This window comes from Protobothrops mucrosquamatus, unplaced genomic scaffold, assembly GCF_001527695.2.
Source record: "Protobothrops mucrosquamatus isolate PMUCROS unplaced genomic scaffold, P.Mucros_1.0 scaffold690, whole genome shotgun sequence".
In the NCBI taxonomy this organism is placed as follows: Eukaryota; Metazoa; Chordata; class Lepidosauria; order Squamata; family Viperidae; genus Protobothrops; species Protobothrops mucrosquamatus.
The window spans coordinates 160,150-180,833 of record NW_015386974.1 but is presented as its reverse complement, the minus strand read 5'-3'; the positions used below and the strand labels follow the sequence as shown (position 1 = coordinate 180,833).

At 36.3% G+C, this 20,684-nt stretch overlaps 1 protein-coding gene across 1 annotated transcript in view; it reads right to left on the bottom strand.

Annotated features, from left to right (window-relative positions):
• Window positions 1-20,684, bottom strand: part of CACNA2D3 (calcium voltage-gated channel auxiliary subunit alpha2delta 3) — a gene marked incomplete at both ends in the record, with an annotated part of 192,087 nt that overhangs the window by 47,651 nt on the left and 123,752 nt on the right. The window contains one exon of the mRNA XM_015818165.1: window positions 18,248-18,381. Within this exon, the coding sequence (XP_015673651.1) occupies window positions 18,248-18,381 (134 nt within the window). The remainder of the gene's footprint in view (window positions 1-18,247; window positions 18,382-20,684) is intronic.

Sequence of the window (20,684 nt, the reverse complement as noted above, 5' to 3'; positions counted from 1 at the left end):
GTATAAAAGAAGGACATTGAAATGAAGTCAAGGCCCTTTGGCCACAAGCCGTCATGCCTTATGCCTTTTTGTCCAATTGGTCCTCATTGCAATAGGTTATTAAATGTAAGTACTAGATGTGTGTTCTAAATTTTAGCACATTCTAATAAACCTCTGGATCCTAAAGTGAGATTTTTGTGACGTGTTGTCTTTTTTAACACGTTTTTACCCTGACAGTCCCAAATAACTTGTTTGGCACAGAATTATATGGAAAAACAGCCTAGCTTTATAAATCTTGGGAAAGGCTTCAGGGCATTCTTCCATGCCCAACTTTACGGCAAAGGTAATAATTATCTCCAGAGGAATTTTGCATAGTCTTCTGGGATTCATATCTTACCATTATCCAGAAGCAGCACATGAGATGTACCACACACCCAAGCAAATGTTTGCCATATTGCCATTCAATATGACAACCCACATATTTAACCTGTAGTGTAGCATGACAACCAATGTTTTTCAGAAAAATAGTTCTCAATTGTCAACATGTTTGAGCTTATGATCCAATTATTTTGTAATCATGCAGGAAAATTTGTTATTATTGACACATACACTGCTTAGCAAGGTTATACTTAGCAGTAAAGGAGAATATTTGTAGCTCAGGATTGAAATGAGGAGTCCTTGGTGCTCTCTGACCTTGGTTGTTTTCTAGCAGACATTTCATTTATGCTAGCACTGAAATTCCTTAGCAGTAGTCGCTCGGCGCCAAATCTGGCCTGTGGGAAGGAGGGTGATCAAAAACATCCCAATGGAACTGCTTCAAAAGTTTAGCGGTGTGCAGGCGAGCATTATCCTGAACCAATACCACACCGGATGTGGCGCCATAGAAAATCCCGCCAAATGTGAAGATGCCAAAGGAGTACTGCTAGTGAAATTCATGGAGTGTAGTTCAACCATCAATTCAGAAATCTACTATGAAATGTTAGGAAAACTCAGACGAGCCATTCATAACAAGTGTCGGGGCATGCTGATTCCAGTGTGGTGTTGGTTCATGATAATGATTGCTAGCACACTGCTAGATGCACTCAAGACCTTTTTAAGCAATCCCGTTGGGATGTTTTTGATCACCCACCCCCCACCCCAGATTTGGCACCAAGTGACTACTAAGGAATTTCAAACTTGTAAGACATTATGACAAGCGGTTCAATTTGAATGGCGATTATGTCAAAAAGTAATGTAATAATGTAGTTTCTAATGTGTATAATAAAAGTTCTGTATCTGCGAGTGTCTGTCATTAATAACCAAATGGAGGTTTATTTCCAAAATAAACTTCGACTATACAACAAAGTTTAAAATATAATAATGGAAAGATAAAACCCCAATTGTGCTCAGTTGCTTTCTGCATTTTAGTAAGGACACTGACACACTAAAGTAATGTTCAAAAGAAAAAAAACAAATAAGGGGCCTAGCAGGAAAATTTTTGAGAGGCATAAAAGCCTCTGAGATACTGGGTGTTTAGACTGATGAAGAGAAGACTTTGGAGAATGTCTTCAAACATTTGCAGGATGTCATATAAGAGGGAAGACAGAATTATTCAGGGTTATTGCAAAAGTCAAGGGTTTCTTTTTTAAAAATAAATAAATTATAAGTAGTGAATCTCAGTTGGAAAAATTTCCTTTAACTGTGTTTAAAACAATATTTTAAAGTGGCTCGTTTATTGACATGCATACAATCTGTTGACTGATCTTGATCACAGCTCTCTACTAAGTATCATTGTATTTGTTTTAGACTGGTGTCCCATTATTTAATTTATCAGTTATTGCTGCATTGTATATGCAGCTTATTTATTTGCTTAATATCTCACCTTTCATTTAGGAATTCATAGTGGTATACATAACACAACAACAAACCTGTAGAGTAGATTGAACGGAGAAAAATTGCTTGGCCCAAAGTCACCCATTAAACTTCTATGGTTGAATATGAACTAAACCTGAGTCTTTCCTGCTTGTAAATCAATTATCTTAACCATTACACCGCACTGTCTCTCTGTTTTTCAAATAAGGTGACTTAAAAAATATATGTATGGAAATTTTGTCTCTACTAAGTGTCATTGCATTTGTTTTAGACCGGTGTCCCATTATTACCAACATATCATGGATGGATGGATGGATGGATGGATGGATGGACGGAAGGAAGGAAGGAAGGAAGGAAGGAAGGAAGGAAGGAAGGAAGGAAGGAAGGAAGGAAGGAAGGAAGGAAGGAAGGAAGGAAGGAAGGAAAGCCTTTGATTTGGGCGGTAAATATTGTAATAAAATATTGCAAGCATATGGATATATTAGCATAAACCCATTTTTACGGAGTAAAATTTCACAGATTTTAATTTGCTTTTTGTGGTGGGAGGAAGCGTAAGAAAGAATATGGCAATTTAACTTCAAACAAACTGAACAAGAGGGGAGATGAATCATTATAGTACACCCATATTTTCCCTACATGAAAAATAAAATGGTGCTAAAATTATATCGTATTCATAGTTTTATAATTACAGAGTTGTTTAATCTCAGTAATGATCTGATTGTACCAAAATTATAGTGCAATCTTAAAGTGATTCCAGGAAGACAAAAATCCCTTTCCCAGTGCTATTTGGCTCCTGCAAGGTAATAGAGAAGGTACTTGTGTGTTTGTATGTATACATATGTTTGTCAGGTTTTTCAGCCCAGAAATTTCTTTGTTTTTCAATGTAGTCTCCTTTGCAATTGAAAGTTTGAATCTGGGCCCCTCTTAAAGGGATACAGCAGAACTCAGGCCACTTTTGCTGCAATTAGACCCTCCCTCCCTCCTTCCCTAGGAAGACTTCCATCCTGATTTCCACAGGCAGAAATGTACCCTGGGTGCAGTTGCTTTCTCTTTTCTGATCTTCCTCCTTCCTCCTTCTTTCTTCTAGCAGAAGACACAGCCTTGGCCAGTGGTGGCAAACCTATGGCACAGGTGCCAGAGGCGGCACTCAGAGCCCTCTCTGTGGGCATGCGTGTCATCGCCCCAGTCCTAGGCCTTCAGCTGAGGTTTATAAAACTTTTTCGCTGTAGGCCTCCGCCGCCGTGTGCAAAAAAAAAAAAAAGGTTCAATCAGTCAATTTCAACTTCTCATGGGAAAAAAAAAGTTCTTGCAAAGTTGGAATTGATTGATTGAACTTTTTAGTCCCACCCAGTCTGCCATTACCACCGCAGCCACGCCCACCCAATTGGCCAAATCCACCCAATTGGCCAAACCCACCCAATTGGCCAAACCCACCCGGCACTCGACGATGCATAAGTGGGTTTTGGGTTGCAGTTTGGGCACTCAATCTCTAAAAGGTTCGCCATCACTGGCTTTGGCTTTACCTGCACCCTGTTTGGTATAGATGTGGGAAAAAAAAACTTTAAGGAAGAGAAGGAGGAGGATTATAACAGCGCTGGGAACTATATTTCAAAACAAATTAGCCCATAAGCTTTTGAGTTGGTGCTAAAATAAAACATCATGAATGCAATAGTTCAATAATTTTGTACTACTTAAGCAACAAAAAGATGTCATCAAGCTCAAATAATTAGCTGGTTAGCTGAGCAGCTTCATTTCAATGAATTAAAATGAGACTTCGGAATCTGAGAGCCTTTGTATCATTATGTTTAATGAGGCTTCACCTTTTAATGAAACACTTTAGCCTTTATAAATTTTATCCAGCTTGCTAGAATTCCCTTTCTATCTCCTTCCCACCAGTGTCCTGCTGGAATTTTTAGCTGCAGTATCTGATTTAGCATAATGAAAAGTTATTTCTTTTTTCATATTCACAAGTGAGGTTTCAAATTTATTTGACTAACTTGCAGCACATCACTCCATAGAAAGCAACCAGAATATCGGTCTGAAATTAAATATGTCATAACACTCAATCGTCTCCTATAGCTGCATATTTGCATGAAACCTGAGTGCAAAAGTGGTCAGCTACCCAACCAATATCTTGCCACTTTTCTGGATGGAGGTTAAAAAATTTTAAACTCAGTTTTAAAATAATTCATACCTGGGATGATGATGCTACAATGCCTTGGGTTAGTTCTGGGCTTTGCATCTCACGATTTGAGCTATCTAAAGTTTAAAGTGACAGAGTGATCCCAGTGTCGCATCTCTTTCCTTAAAAATTGCTGTACCTCATTTATCAACTAAAAAGCCTCCCTTGTTACCAATGTTTGTCTAAATCAGTGGTGACGAACCTATGGCACGGGTGCCAGAGGTGGCACTCAGAGCCCTCTCTGTGGGCACACGCGCTGTCACCCCAGTCCTAGGCCTTCAGCTGGGTTTTATAAAACCTTTTCGTTTTAGGCCTCCGCCGCCATGTGCAAAAAAAAAAAAAAGGTTCAATCAATCAGTCAATTTCAACTTCTCGCGGGAAAAAAAAAGATCTTGCAAAGTTGGAATTGATTGAATTTTTTAGTCCCACCCAGTCTGCCATTACCACTGCAGCCACGCCCACCCAATGGGCCACACCCAGCCAATTGGCCACACCCAGCCAATGGGCCACACCCACCTGGCACCCGACGATGCATAAGTGGGTTTTGGGTTGCAGTTTGGGCACTCGGTCTCTAAAAGGTTCGCCATCACTGGTCTAAATCATAATTTGAAAGTTACTTCTCATATTAACAGAATTTTTAGTTGAGAACATGGAAGAAATTTAGCATAGTACATCTTCACAAATAAGTGAAGTTTCCAGTCCTCTACATCAGAAAATTGGGGGGAAATGACTAGATTTATAGATCTATAAATTGCCTATAAAAGAATCTTATTGGAAACAGAGATCTAAATGGAATTCTCGTACTGCAACTATCTGTTTCTTTTAAATATATTTAAATTAAATTAATATTATTAATCAAACCTATTAACCAGTGGAACAGCTTACCCCCAGAAATCGTGGGCACTCCATCACTGGAAGTTTTTAAAAAGAAACTGGACAATCACCTGTCTGAGATAGTATAGGTCCTCCTGCTTGAGCAGGGGGCTGGACTAGAAGACCTCCAAGGTCTCTTCCAGCTCTATTCTATTCTATTCTATTCTATTCTATTCTATTCTAGTCTAGTCTAGTCTAGTCTAGTCTAGTCTAGTCTAGTCTAGTCTAGTCTAGTCTAGTCTAGTCCAAGCTTGCTTCTTGGATTAACTATTTTTGATCTACCGCCCAAATCAAAGAATTACTGAGTGACATCAGAGCATTAACCTAATATGGAAACTAGAAAATATTTAATGAATTAATAAAATAGAACAACCTGAAACCCCTGAATTTTGCTTGGCCCTGACTTTACTGTCTTTAAGAATGACGATCTGATTCTTCCCCCAGATCCTGGATAAGCTTTTACATCAGCTTGCTGTAATTATAGGAAATGTGTGTCTGATGTTTATCATGGCACATTATATTTTAGCAGTTTATCATTTTGTTCTATATCTAATAATGTTGGCTGTCAACGTTACTTGTTGAATTAGCAACCATACACATTAAATAAGTCAACTAACTGCCAAACAAGCAAGAACAAAGGCTAATACAGTCAATCAATCAATACATTTCTGAATCTACCAATAGATTATTTACAACCATTTGGAATAACTATAGCACCATACCAGTGAGATCCTACAAAGTGTACTAAATAAATCTGAGGATTTTGTACCCGAGGAAGATAAGAGAAGGAGTCTTTTTACAAAATAAAGTACCTGAACTGTAAACAAACTACAAAGGTCATACGACTTAGAACATACATACAAAATGGTTAATGCAGCACATCTATAAGTACCAACTGACTGTTAGAGGACATATTTAAACTTCTTTTATTTTATGCTCAGGCAAGATCAAACATGGTTTCAGTTGGGAGGCTTTTGAAATTCTAAGCCAAAATCAAATAATATATGCTAATACCTAAAAGAGCAGCATAATAGCTCAGTGGTTAAGACGCTGGACTTGTCAGCTGAAAAGCCAGCAGTCTGGGTTTGAGACCTGAGCATCATGCAATGGGGTGAGCATTCGTCTTCGCCTAACTCCTGCCCAGTTAGCAGTTCGAAAGCATGCAAATGTGAGTAGATAAATAGGTATCACTTCAGTGGGGAGGGAGGAAACAGTGCTCTGTGACATCATGCTGGCCACATGAACACAGAACCGCTGGCTCAATGGCCTTGAAACGGAGATAAGTGCTGTCCCCTATTGTTGATTACAACTAGCAGACTAAAATCCACAGGCACTCCTTTCCTTTAATACCTAGAAACCTGGCATTCTAGTAAAATTAGTACTTAGTAGACACAGATTCTTTTGACTGGTTCATTGAAAAGAACTAGCTAAAGGTCAGGTGGGGGGGAGGGGAATGCAGATCTCAAAAACATTCCTCTTTTTCACACAATTATTAACCAACATCCAGATGAAAAGGAGATGGAACAACATCAATATAACAAAAAACAGATAATAGTATTCCAATCATAAAAGAAATAAGATCCAACAGTATAGCGCACCTATTCATACATAAGATTCCACAAAGACAAATATATTTCACAACTAAATAACCAACTTCTTCAAGATCACAGGACTGAAGATGTTACCTAGGCAGCTAATAAAATATCTGCAAATGAAAAAACAAGTTTAGATAATTCCTTCAACCTAAGATTCTAAATTTTTCTACATGGTGGCAAATGTTTCCACAACTAATCATTTTTGCACAGGATTTAAAATGATCAGATTCTATGTCAAATAAAATTTGTACCTAGGCTTGTATCACAGTATCAGAACTATTTTCTGTACCATGGAATATGACTTTGACACACTGAAGACAATACAGAACCACTTGTTTGAAATGGGTGACCATATAAATTGAAATAAATACTTAGAATCTATTATCTTGTTGGACTAAGAAGACATACATGTCCAAGGAAGGGTTAATTGTAGCAGTTAGGACTTCGTTATGCTTAATGTCTGTGAGGTTCTGAAAGATTCCTTCAACTTTGCCCTGTTTATTACTCATTTTACTGTTCTTTATTTCCCCCCTCATGGTATGATTATGTAAAAAAAAGTATTTTCTCCTACTTTTTTGTGAACACTGGTATTGTCTGAACTGTAAGAAAAAATATGTGTTTATACAAAGATAGTGTCATTCTTGGTGCAATTTGCTTAAGAAGAAAGAGAGAAATAAAGATTAAAAAGTAGCGCTGACACCAGTTAAATGTACTAATCACAAAATGATCCAATAATTTCTATTCCTCACCATACCTTTAGTTGCACATAACAGCTCATAAAACACAACACATATCACTAAAGGACGCTCAATTAGACTTTAGATAAAATCCCTCAGAGATATTTGGAATTCAACTCGCCTCTCAAGACAGCATGTGGTTGACTGTATTAACCCAAATTTCACTATCACATCTTGCAAGTGAAATAATTTAGCAATCATTTGGGCTTAAATACATCCAACTCCAACTTACACATTCTCATTCTTCTACAACATTCTTCTACAAACTCGCCGCGTCACATGACGTGTCGTGACATATCACAATTTTTTTCCCATTGCTGGAGCTGGGGTGGGTGTAGCCTCTGCATGATGCACCCGGCTGTGGGCTGGCAGTTTGACACCCCTGTTCTACAATGAACTACCCAACTAAGCTATGTGGCTTTTTTCCTGGTTAGTATCCTTACTCTTATTGGCCTCACTACAAAATGTTTGCTAAAAAATAGTATACTTTTACTTACTTCCAGCTTTAATGATTTTTAATGAGCCTTTTATGAAGATTGATGGGGAAGTGAAATGAACCACAGATCCATATTATACTGACAGGAGCTGGCTGGCATGATAAAGAAAGTCTCTTAATTCCATTCTTGTACAGAAACACACAAATATGCACAAATACCCTATGTATTTAAAAGTACAATTAATTTCCACTATGCAACTCACATGTAGTGATTTGCAGCAAATTGGGAAATATATTAGAAATGGAAGAAAAGAGAAGAAGACAATGACCAACAGCAAGATGGATGGATTCCATTACAGTGACAATGCGGGAACCATTGGAAGAAATGAAGGACCAAGTTAAGGACAGATCACCATAGAAAAAAATCTATTTACATGGTCACTAAGAATCAGTGCCAACTTATGGTGCATAATCAGTCAATCAATAACAAGAAAAATATATTGAGGTTTTATGAAATGAAGTATTCATGAGTTGATGCTATTTGGGGATAACAAGTTTTCTAGCTTGAGGAGAAGTAGGATGTGAATGGAGCAGGGGATCTTAATTGGTAAGCATATGAACCACATGGGAAACTCAGTGTAGTTTCTTCTGTTTATAGGCTACTGGTTCCCAGTGTCTATCAGCAGGTATATCTTCTCAAAGTTTGCTTTTAACAGAAAGCTTTTAATTCTTTTCATCCAAAGGCCCAAACTTGCTGTCTTTGGTCATGGAAAGGAAGACAAAATAACAGCTATCTCTATTTTTCTTGCCAGAGAGGGAAAGATAGAAAACAAGTAAGGTGTATATATAACAAGGCCCAGCTTTGCAATAAACAGAAATAGATCAACTGAAAAATAAATATTTCATTTGGAAGCAACCTAGTATCTAATCAGTAGAAGTAGAAGTGCCCTACTCTTGCACACTTTTAATCACAACTGACCCACATCTTTCTTTTGCAGACTTACATTAAGATGTAAGATCTGAAAAGATGGCAGATTTGGAAAGTAGACAATAGACTACAAAACAAAACAAATTTACACGATGGCATTAAGTTTTGAAGTGACTGACAAGAACTTATATGGCTGTTCTTCCAAAATACATCTGAACTTTCCATTTGTTTTTGCAGTTTATGTTCTACTTATTTCTGGAAAGACCTGTTGTATCTCTTATAACCACATGATGATTGTATCATTACTTTGTTAATCATGTGAGCAGTAAGATAAGGTAACCTTTATTGTCATTTTTTTACTGTGAGCACACTGACTCACATTAAAAATGAAATTCTGTTGCTTGTTCTCAAAAGAAAGTATATATCTATCCATACTGTATACATACATGACACACATACACACGTTATATATAGCATATATTTACATACACACACATACACACACATATATATATATATATACACACACACATACATACATATATATATAGTAATCACTGTCCATTTTGAATACATAGCAGAAAGAGGAAACTTGAGAGTTCATAAGGTTGTTACTATATGGAACAAAAGTGTGACTAAATCTAGATGTTCTGCTTCAGATACCAAAACTGGATACCAAAACTGGATGGAATACTGCATCCAGTTTTGGTCATCGCGATGTAAAAAAGATGTTGAGACTTTAGAAAGAGTACAGAGAAGAGCAACAAAGATGATTAGGGGACTGGAGACTAAAGCATATAAGGAATGGCTGCTGGAATTGGGTATGTCTAGTTTAATGAAGAGAAGGACGAGGGAGGACATGATAGCAGTGTTCCAATATCTCAGGGGTTGCCATAAAGAAGAGGGAGTCAAGCTATTTTCCAAAGCGCCTTGAGGCAGGACAAGAAGCAACGGGTGGAAACTAATCAAGGAGAGAAGCAATCTAGAACTAAGGAGAAACTTCCTGACAGTGAGAACAATTAACCAGTGGAACAACCTGCCTCCAGAAGCGGTGAATGCTCCAACACTCGAAGTTTTTAAGAAAAGACTGGACAGCCATTTGTCCGAAATGGTATAGGGTTTCCTGCCTGAACAGGGGGTTGGACTAGATGACCTTCAAGGTCCCTTCCAACTTTACTATTATTATTATTATTAAGCCTCCTCCCAGAAGGTAACAAGGAAAAAAGGTCATGAAGAGGATGTGTAGCATCCCAGACAATTCTGCAGACCCTGCTCAAGCATCGCTGATATGCTATGTCCTGGATCGAAGGAAGTGAATTATCAATAATCTTTTCTGATTATTTATACAATTTATACAACAAATAGATGTTGTATAAATTATTGGTCAATAAGGTGGAAGTCAACACATTAAACTTATAGCTTATAAAGACCTGGGACATTTATAGTACTGAGCTGAAAGAAAATTGAATGGCTTTGCAAGCAAACATACACATCTTGTTCTTTTTCTATGCAGAAAAATATTTAGAAATTTATATTTATTGGCTACTAGAAAAAAAAGGGAGAAACCCTTAAGGAATGTTTACATTTTAATTTTATTTCATTTTTAAACAAACATTATCTAAAGATTTTTTTAAAAAACATATGAGATCTTGTTTTATCTAATTTAAATGTATATTAAACATTCAGGAACATCTTCCTTTAATTTTTTTCCTTTTGATTTCTGAAAATCTGTCATGATAAACATAGATGGTTTCTAGAATAAACAACACAGAAAAAACTAAAACATTTTTTCATCTTCTCAGAGAAAGGTGTTCTATAACAATGACAATATATTTGAACTTGCCATATCTCTGAAAATAGGTTCAGAAAGCATGTATAGAACAGAGGTCCTAACTGAATAATCTGGAAAAGTCAGAACTCAACACCAAGCTTGATTCCTTGAATTGACCTAGAGTGGAGATACCATTGATGGGGCTAAAAAGTACTCAGGATCCATGTTCTGCATACTTCCCCTAACCTTTTTTAATAAAGTAACTTCACTAAAAAGCAACTAGAGTATAGCAAAGGTGAAACAATCCAGAAGTTTTTGATTTATGGCAATATTTTAAGGGACTGAGATCATGCACTCTTCAAAGTTTCTAGTAACAGAAGATATTCACTTACATCAAAATAATCTTTTAAAATCAGAGACTATTTGAAATATTAGTTTGTGGCAGGCTTCAGTATAAGAAAATGAAGCTATTATGGAGCTGTCAAGATTGTTTTAAAAAAACAAAACTGTGCCAATAACATATCAACAATTGTAACTTCCTTCATTTCTGCACATGGCTGAATAATGTAGGGAGATGAGAATTTGGGAGCTGATGCCAGAAATATAGATATGGTAAGGAAAAATACACATCCAGACGACATTTATTAACAAATGAGGATATATGTATCTTTTAATTCTACCTGTACGTTCGGGTTTCTTTATTTAGCTGATTTTGATTAAATAACTAAATCTAGTGCCCATATAATAAACTATAAATAATGGAGTACATGGAAGAAGAGACAAATAGACTTTAAAGTGTGAATGGCAAAAAAGATAAAGATTATTTGAAAGAATCAAATTGCACAATCAAATGTAACACTCAGCATGTTGTAATTAAGGACATTTTTTTGTATTTCAAAAGATATTAATCTGCAATTTACCAGTTCTCTTAACGTTCAACTGTTTTGATTTATATGTGGAAGACATACTGTGGAGTTGGAAGAGATGTAACTTCCAATCCATTTATTTTCTTTTTATAACCTGTTCAAAGAGTAACATAAGAGAAAAAAAAATCTGCCCTGTGAAAAAAAGGAGTGCTCTTCAAACCTAATTCCTGTCCCTATGAGATAACTTTGTAAAACTTTAAAATCAAAAGGTGATTGGTCTTTATGCGTAATAGAATGTGTAATGGCATCCCAGCATGCTACATTGTTCTACAGAAAAAAAAGGTATATAATCAAAACTAACTTCCCTTCATATTTCAGCTGTGGTTTTTGAGATAAAACAGCGTATCTTCTAGTTTCCTTGCCACCATAGGAGGTAAAGTGGCTAATTTTCTTAATCTCCTTGGTTGCATTTTAAATTTATAATACGAGCTTGCAAGTTAAATAACAATTAGAACTCAATTTAACATGGAGATGAATGTATCTGAAGTTCAGTAGCAGTGGATTTAAAAAACTGTAATGCATTCTAGGGGAAAAAAAAGGAGGAAAGGCTCCAATATTTTTAAAGTCACAGTACATGAACATCAACAACAAAAAGTGATAATTAGAATCGTCATTTGTTTCAATAGAACAAAAGTACTGTAATATTTATAACCGTGCCAGAATTATAATGACTCTGGGGCTAGATGTGAAGTATCACAGCATGTTCCACATGTTTTTAACACTGTTTCTAAAAGCTCTAGAGGCTATTAAATTTAATGAACCCATCTGCTATGAAATAGAGGTCCAACATAATAAGTTTTCTCAGTGCCATATAATGCAGATGGCACTCCACAATCTAAAAGCTTAGATAGATTTTTGTAATGGTCCCTTTAGGTGCGTTCCTCCCTCCCATTTTGTTTGATGGTCGAGACATCTTTATAATCCACACTGTTTATTTTGCAAATAGAATGTCCCATGATCTGCATATAGAAGTATCACTGCTCATGAATAGACAGTTGTTCTTCTCTCCAGAACCATATTTATATATTTCCTCCAGAAGTTAACCATGTTCATGGTTTTGTATTATATATTTAAGGAACAGATGCTTGCCATGCAAAAGCAAATCATAAGTTCAAATCAATTTATAATGTCTGGGGATTCCATTGTTTACTTCTATTCAAATATTATTTCTCTAATTTGCAAGGAAAACAAGGCAATTTGATGTTCAAACATTTTAAAAAAATATTTATAGGCAGTGCCTTTTTTCTTAAAAAAAAAAAAAAAAAAAAAAAAGGTGCCGGAACTCACACACGTCATACAATCCGCCTTGCCTACCCTACAAGGTTCCATCCAAAAAAGGTGCTGGAACTCCGTTCTGCGCGTTCTATGAGAAAAAAAGCCCTGTTTATAGGTACAATCAAAAGAAAACAAAGAAAAAGAAAAAAACTATTTAAAGTAGAGATAAAGGCATTATAAAATTAGGGAAAAAGAAAAATCACATTAAAAATCACTTTCTTGTAAGTTACGTTCAATTTGATCCTCATCAATAATCAAGTACACTTAGGACTATTTGTCTATGAGAATTACTTTCTGTCATAGTGAAATTACTTACTGGGATCTTGTCAGTTAATTTAGTGAGATGCATGTAAAATTCTTCAGAGTCTAAGGGGCGGTTTTAAAAATCCAGGATAATTTCTGTCAGCTGCAAATTTGGGAACAAAACTGTTCAAATACTGTATCTAGATCATTTCTGATTTACACAGAAGAATCTATGAGCTGGTGCTTTTGTCCTGGAAATATAATACCTTCCCAGTATTGCTTTACTTTCCACTGTAAATATTTAGCATAAATGAAAGACTAAGTCAATAATTAGTTATTTTGAGTAGTACTGCATTTGATATTATAAAGAGAATAAACAGTACATGTAAGCCAACATTTCATGAAACTGGATCTGTTTGTATTACCATACTGCATCATTTCACCACTATATCGCAAATTAATAAATTCATTTAATTGAAAAATAAGATATATTTATACACGTTATTTATACACTTGGTAACTTTCAATAAATATATGCTGAATTTGAGGTCAAAATCTGATATTTGAAAATACTATTGAAAAAAATATTATTAAATGCATATAACAAGGAATCATTTACAAGGCATTCACAAAAGAACATCAGGATAAAGTTAAAACCTAGTTGTAGCAATTCAGATGTAGAGAACTGGAAGAGGAAAACTAAGGGAAACGGAAAAAAGAACAGACCCAAGAAAAGGAAAAAGAAAATTTCTTCCATCCTCCAGGTTTCCTGAGAAAAGAAACCATTGGTTCTCTCTTTCTAAAAGGCATGAAGGGACTTGGAGAAAGAATGACAACTTGTAAGGAAAGTGGAAATGACAGCATTTGAAAGAAAAATTCCAAAAGAGATGCTTGAATAATAGGAATGTTCCTCCAAATAATATTGTGCTTTCTAAGAGGAGGTGTAATGGGCTATGAGAATAACTTTGAGAGAGAGGAGGAAGAGCTGCCGTTTAGATAATAGTCTGATAAAAGGAACCTAGTCCAAAAAAGGCATGAAGATGGAGAATGTACCTCAGAATTGACCCTCTCTAATTCTCTGGAACATAAAGGCAGGTAAGGGAAGAAGCGCATTCAGACTTGCAAGACTGATGTTCAGCCCTTTGTGATAGTCCAGACCAGGAAACTAAAATCATAAATACCACTACTACATCCCAAAGTTATTCTTACAGCCAGTTACAGAAACCTAGAAGGAATGGAGATGTTTAGAAAACTTTCTGGCCAGTTCATATGAAGTTATAATCTGCAGATTCTATTTAGAAATCTATTCACCCAAACAATACAGAAGGTGAGAGTTGAGTTAGGGGTCCAATACAGGGTAGGAGGGCTGAATGAAAAGGGGAGTGCTGGTAGAGCTGAATAAAGGAAAGACTAGAAAAAGTTCATACATTGGGAGCTAAGGGTTCCTGGGATAAAAACACTACACATGTCTAGCACGGTATGTGAGAAGTATTAAGGAAGGCTTATGCTACATTATGGAAGCTTCTGGAGACAAAGGCACCAAATTTAAACTCAACAGGATAGAAGAGGGGAGCAACAGCCAACACTATCAGGAGGCAATCAGTTCTCTGAAATAGTTTGAATCCTCCAATGCAATGAAGATCCTTGACTACAGTAGTTGGCTGGTAGCTTCAGCCAAGTTTGAGCCAGCCAAGAGGAGCCTTGCTTTTCTTCGCACAGTGACAACCAAAGGTGGGGATGAAATGTGATACAGAGAAAGTGATTGTTAGAATTGATAGAAATTATGGGCCAAGATGGTCAATGAGCGATAGGACAGAAAAGGACAGAAAACAATGTGATGCCTTGATTTGAAATAATCAACTTTGCTTTTGTTTTGTAGGGAAAAAAAAGGATTACTGTATGTTAAATATAATGAGTGGAATATGGACTATAGAGGGATAATACAGAGGGATTTCTTTAGCAAAATACAAGTGCATCTACATATATTAGTAATATTGTATTACAAGAGCTAAGGATTAGATTCTGTGCTAGAGACACTTGTACTGCCCAACAAAGATTCTCATGCATAAGTAATTTGTATATGGATGAAATCTGGTTTGTCTTATATAATTCCACTGGCAAATCTGAATGACAATGATTTAAATTAGGGGAAGTCCACTTGCAGAATCTACTTGTGGGATACTCCAATTCCAGAATAATCACTGTTGAACCTTGGCTTTGTGAATGGCAGTTGCTTTTGAAAAAGTAATACAATAATGTGCAAAAAAAAATAAATCTGTCCTTTTTGTATGGAGTGTGGAAATGTAGCGGGCATCAGTTTATTTGCAAAAACAACATGCAGCAGCATCTTGAGAGTTGTTCAAAATATTGCATTTTTGGATTCTCAATTGTTGTAGTTTTATACTTCTTTATCATACTTATTCTACCACAAAGAGAATTGTCTGTTTATTGCGTGTTAATACCAGAGGTATATTTTAGACAAAATTAACTAATTTCTATCTTGCCTGGTATTAATTCAAAATATTTATTTTTAATTCATTAGGATAAGTAGGATTTCAAAGTGCTTAATTTTGTTTACCGTTTTTGTGAACGCTAGCTCACATGTTTAATAAACATCATAACAAAGTGTTTCTCATATGGATAAGAAAAACTTGGAAACAACCAGGGGTTAAAAATAGTTTCTTGAAGCAATTTAAGTTTCTTTAAGCTGTTGAGTTCAAAATGCTAAATGGATCTTCTTCCAGCTAGACTTCTACTGCCAGTTGCTTTATTCACAGGATAAACAGCCAGAAACCAGGATGGCTGATATGCAATAATCATTTCACTCAACTAACTACTCAGCTCCCAGACCAGAAAATAGCACTCAGGGCTATTAAATCAAGTAAGAATGAGAGATGCAATAAAACAGAATTTTAAAAAAATTATCAGCTTTCTTCCAGCTTTGCACAAAAATTGAGGTAATAAGCAGTTATTGATGGTGATAGCAAACATTTCAGCGAAACAGACGATAAGTGAGCTCATCAAAACTCCAATGCTACTTGAAAAAAAATATATGTTTTTCAGGTGGGTAAATAAAGTACCAAAATTGTTAGAGCACTTACATTGTAAAGAAATAGACCTGTAAGAAAATTACAGTGGTGGGATTCAGCCGGTTCGCACCACTTCAGCAGAACCGGTAGCTAATTTTTTGTTGCCCAGGCCCAGAATGGACTTCCGGAAGCGGCATCCACACAGCGAACCGGTTGTTCACATATCTGAATCCCACCACTGACTATACATTATGATGTTGCACATTTCATTCAGATTTAATATTTACTAAGTAGTTAATATTTAGATTTAATATTTACAAAATGTAATAGAAATTGAAATAATTAAAAACATTAAACAATTAAAAACATACAATGAATCAAGCATTTAAGCATGTCAGCACCTCCCTCCCAATACATTAACCGCAGTCATGAGACAAAGGCCTAAAAGGGCTTTTCAGAGCCTCACGAGACAGGGAGTGTCCTTATCACTCGAGGGATGTTGCTCCAGAGGGTGGGATGTTCAAAGTATGAAGCACCAGAATGTCAACTTCTTAAGAAAATCAAAATAACAAATGGTAAATAAAATAAGTTTTCTTTCCCCCTAAGTGCAGTGCAACGTATTGCATAGGATCATAAGAAATCAGAAAGGCCACCCAGGCTCTTCTCAACGATCTAGAAATGAACCTGTTGCTTTCCCTCCTCAAACTAGATACCAATATTTTCATTTTTTTCTGGCAACACACAGAAAAGGAATGAATGATTATGCCTCTATATCAAACTTACCTCCCCTAGAATATATTACAAGGACCTGTTTCTGACTCACTTACAAACTCCCTAGCAAACATAATAGTGTATGTTCATATACTGCTGAATATTTTTATCAAATATTAACTGCTGATTATATGTCACCAGAGAAATTGTCTAGAATTTATAAAAGCACTTCACATTTAAATTTATGTTGAAAATGTGAACAAGAAGAAACATCTTATCATGTTTGGTATGTGTTGTAAAAAAAAACCTACAAATTTCTGGATTTAAATACATAACATCAATTCAGAGGATTTTAATACAATTGAAACCTGAGGTTTGATAGACAAATAATTGGGGGAAAAAGTCATGGAACTTCATTTTTCTACATAATATCTGCAGCAGGATTACTATTAGATTCCACAAACATAAAAAAAAATCAGAATTATCCACAATGGAGGAATGATTGGTGAAATTCAGGGAACATACTGAGGTGGCTAAATAGACTTTTTGATCAGAGAAAAGCCAGTATCTATTTTTATTACTGATTGGAAACCATTTGAGGATTTTTTGTGTGCATGAAACCGAAAAAATAATCGTATGGTTTTGATGAATAGATAGGATAGATTAAAGAAAGAAAAGAGTTGTGGTGTAACCATAGAATAAAAGGGAATATTATACTTACTTATAAGTGCTGTAAAGATGATTGGAAACTACTTCCTTGTATCTATTTTTCATTCTTTTCTATTTTGCTTTTACCCTCCCTCAACTTTCTTGCACTTTTAGCTTTTTCCTTGAGTTATTAATTTTTCTGTTATTCATGCAACATTTTCAATTAGAATTGGTTGTTTATGTATTTATTTTATTTATATGCTGCTTTCCTTCAAGAGCTCAAGGTACGTCTTCCAATTTTCTTTCACAGACAACTTTTTGAGGGTAGGTTGGAGTGACTGCCCCAGAGTGACAGCCTTGTGTTTTCCCTCTCTCTCTCTCTCTCTCTCTCTCTCTCTCTCTCTCTCTCTCACTCTCTCTCTCTCTCTCTCTCTCTCTCTCTCTCTTCCTTCATTTATAAGATTTCAACTCTTCTACTCCCTGGCCAAAGGTAATTATGTTAGGGAATATGGAAGTTAAGGCCCAGTTCATTTTGAACAATTTCATTTTTACTGGCTACACACAATTCTGGTGCCGTCAAACATTCATCAAGTCTGCCTTGACTCTGAACAGGTTACATTATTTGTTCTTGCATAAAATATGTAGATTAGAAGACTTTCAAAGGATTCTTGTATCTTTGTGAGCAATTAACCAGTCACCAATTTTTGCTTTACATCATAACAAGCATGATCCTGCTATTTGCAATATAGAATTGTTTATAATTGAAAAACCAGTTGATTTCATACATACTTCCTCTATGTGTTTGTTGGGCTACATGGCAGCTTTAATAGGCTCTGATACAGAGGGTTTAACATTTATTTAAAATGAAAACCTTTCCATCAAGTGCTGCAGCTGCAGAATTAAGCTTATTTAACTTAGGTAAATATTAGCAGCATTTGCATAACCCACATTTAAAAACAACAACAAGCAGAATCACAGAAAATGTATTACAACACTGGAACAAAATTATTTGATACTTTACATATAAACAGGATTTATCAGACATTGCCTCTTGCAGACTTACAGTACTGTCGACATAGGCTTCAGTCCACACTACATCATGTTCTTGATCAATTACTTTAGGTCGACTGAGCACGTGGAGATATTCCATAACATTTTCTTGCACATCAGCTAGGGTTGAGATCTGAGTGAAAAACCCTGGATATATTTGAGCAGAGAGAGAAAAAAATGTGGTCATTCAGACATAATCAAATGAGAAATACACATAAAAATTATAAATATATTTTCTCTTGGTGTTAAAAAGAGCGGGGTGTATGTGGGGGGGAAACCTGAAGAGGAAAAAAAAAGTCAGCCAAGGAAGAAGCCCTGTCAAGTTTTAATTTGTGAAAGCAGTAGTCTGTGAAATGATATGTCAGTCCAGAATGGCTCCATTCCTCTGAGTGTTCTACACCATTGCACAGCTGTCCTGACTTTTTTTTCCTTCAGTTCCAAGTCAATTTTTTCAGCCTTAGGAGAAAGTAAAAAAAAAAGGAGGGAGTTTGTTCTTAAAGATAAATGCTTATGGCAGAGTTCTATTAACTTTTACTCCCTAACCTTTGCAACTGCCAAATATCACAAATATGAGGGTGATATTTTTAGCTTTATCAAATTCTATCTCTAACATTCTATACCTGAATCAGAGTTTCATTGCTTCCCACCAAAATGTTCTAATCTATCTGCATCCAGTTTTGGTCACCACATTACAAAAAAGATGTTGAGACTTTGGAAAAAGTGCAAAGAAGAGCAACTGATAAAAGCCTGGAGACTAAAACATATGAAGAATGGTTGCAGGATTTGGGTTTGGCTAGTCTAGAGAAAAGAAGGACTAGGGGGACATGATAGCAGTATTCCAATATTTGAGAGTCTGCCACAAAGAGGAGGGGGTCAACTTATTTACCAAAGCACCTGTAGGCAGGACAAGAAACAATGGTTAGAAACTAATCAAGGAGAGAAGCAACCTGGAACTAAGGAGAAACTTCCTAACAGTGAGGACAATTAACCAGTGGAACAGCTTGCCATCAGAAGTTGTAGATGCTTCATCACTGGAGGTTTTTAAGAAGAAACTGGACAGTCACTTGTCTGAAATGGTATAGAGTCTTCTGCTTGAGCAGGGGTTTGGGCTAGAAGACCTCCAAGGTCCCTTCCAGTTCTATTCTGATTGATTGATCTCTTACATAGCCCAGTTATCCGTGCAGGAACCTCATCTATGGCAGCATAAGGTCCTATGGCAGTGGTGGCGAACCTATGGCATAGATGCCAGAGGCAGCATTCAGAGCCCACTCTGTGGGCACGCACGCCGTCACCCCAGTCCTAGGCCTTCAGCTGGGTTTTATAAAACCTTTTCGCTTTAGGCCTCCGCCGCCGTGTGCAAAAACAAAAGGTTCAATCAATCAGTCACTTTCAACTTCTCACGGGAAAAAAAAAGATCTTGCAAAGTTGGAATTGATTGATTGAACTTTTTAGTCCCACCCAGTCTGCCGTTACCACCGCAGCCATGCCCACTCAATGGACCACACCCACCCGGCACTTGACAATGCATAAGTGGGTTTTGGGTTGCAGTTTGGGCACTCAGTCTCTAAAAGGTTCGCCATCACTATCCTATGGACACAGCCACATAACCACACACTTCATTCCTCAGGTCATCATGAACTATTGGAAAACAATCCATGACTCATTTTATGATGACTTGATATACCAAGAATAAAGGAAATTTGCTTCAACAAATAATGTTTCACGTTACTGAAAGAGCTTGAGTATGAAACAAAAGGACAAAACGTCCAATTCAAAATCATTATGGAATCTGTGTTATTTGCAGAGTCAAGCATTTTATTCATTTCCCAAGTTTATTTTTATGCCATAGATTGTCTACATTTGGACTTTCCTGAAAAACTGAAGTTCAAGCTTAGGAATCATAGGGTAGATATAATGCAACTTAAAAGTTACCTGTATTTTTTAAATAGAATCAAAAACTCAAATAGCTGCTTTTTCTCAGGTGGCATTCAACCCCTTCTAATCTGAAGATGTTAATGAATGTATTAACTTAAAATATCATGGGCTCTCAGCAATTTTGAAGAATATATGAACGCCAATAATAAAATCACCTAAATATGAGCCAGCAGTGTGCTGCAGCTGCCAAAAAAGCCAACACAGTGCTGGGCTGCATTAACAGAGGGATAGAATCAAGATCACGTGAAGTATTAATACCACTTTACAATGCCTTAGTAAGGCCACACTTGGAATACTGCATCCAGTTTTGGTCACGACGATGTAAAAAAGATGTTGAGACTCTAGAAAGAGTACAGAGAAGAGCAACAAAGATGATTAGGGGACTGGAGGCTAAAATATATAAGGAACGGTTGCTGGAATTGGGTATGTCTAGTTTAACGAAGAGAAGGACGAGGGGGGACATGATAGCAGTGTTCCAATATCTCAGGGGCTGCCACAAAGAAGAGGGAGTCAAG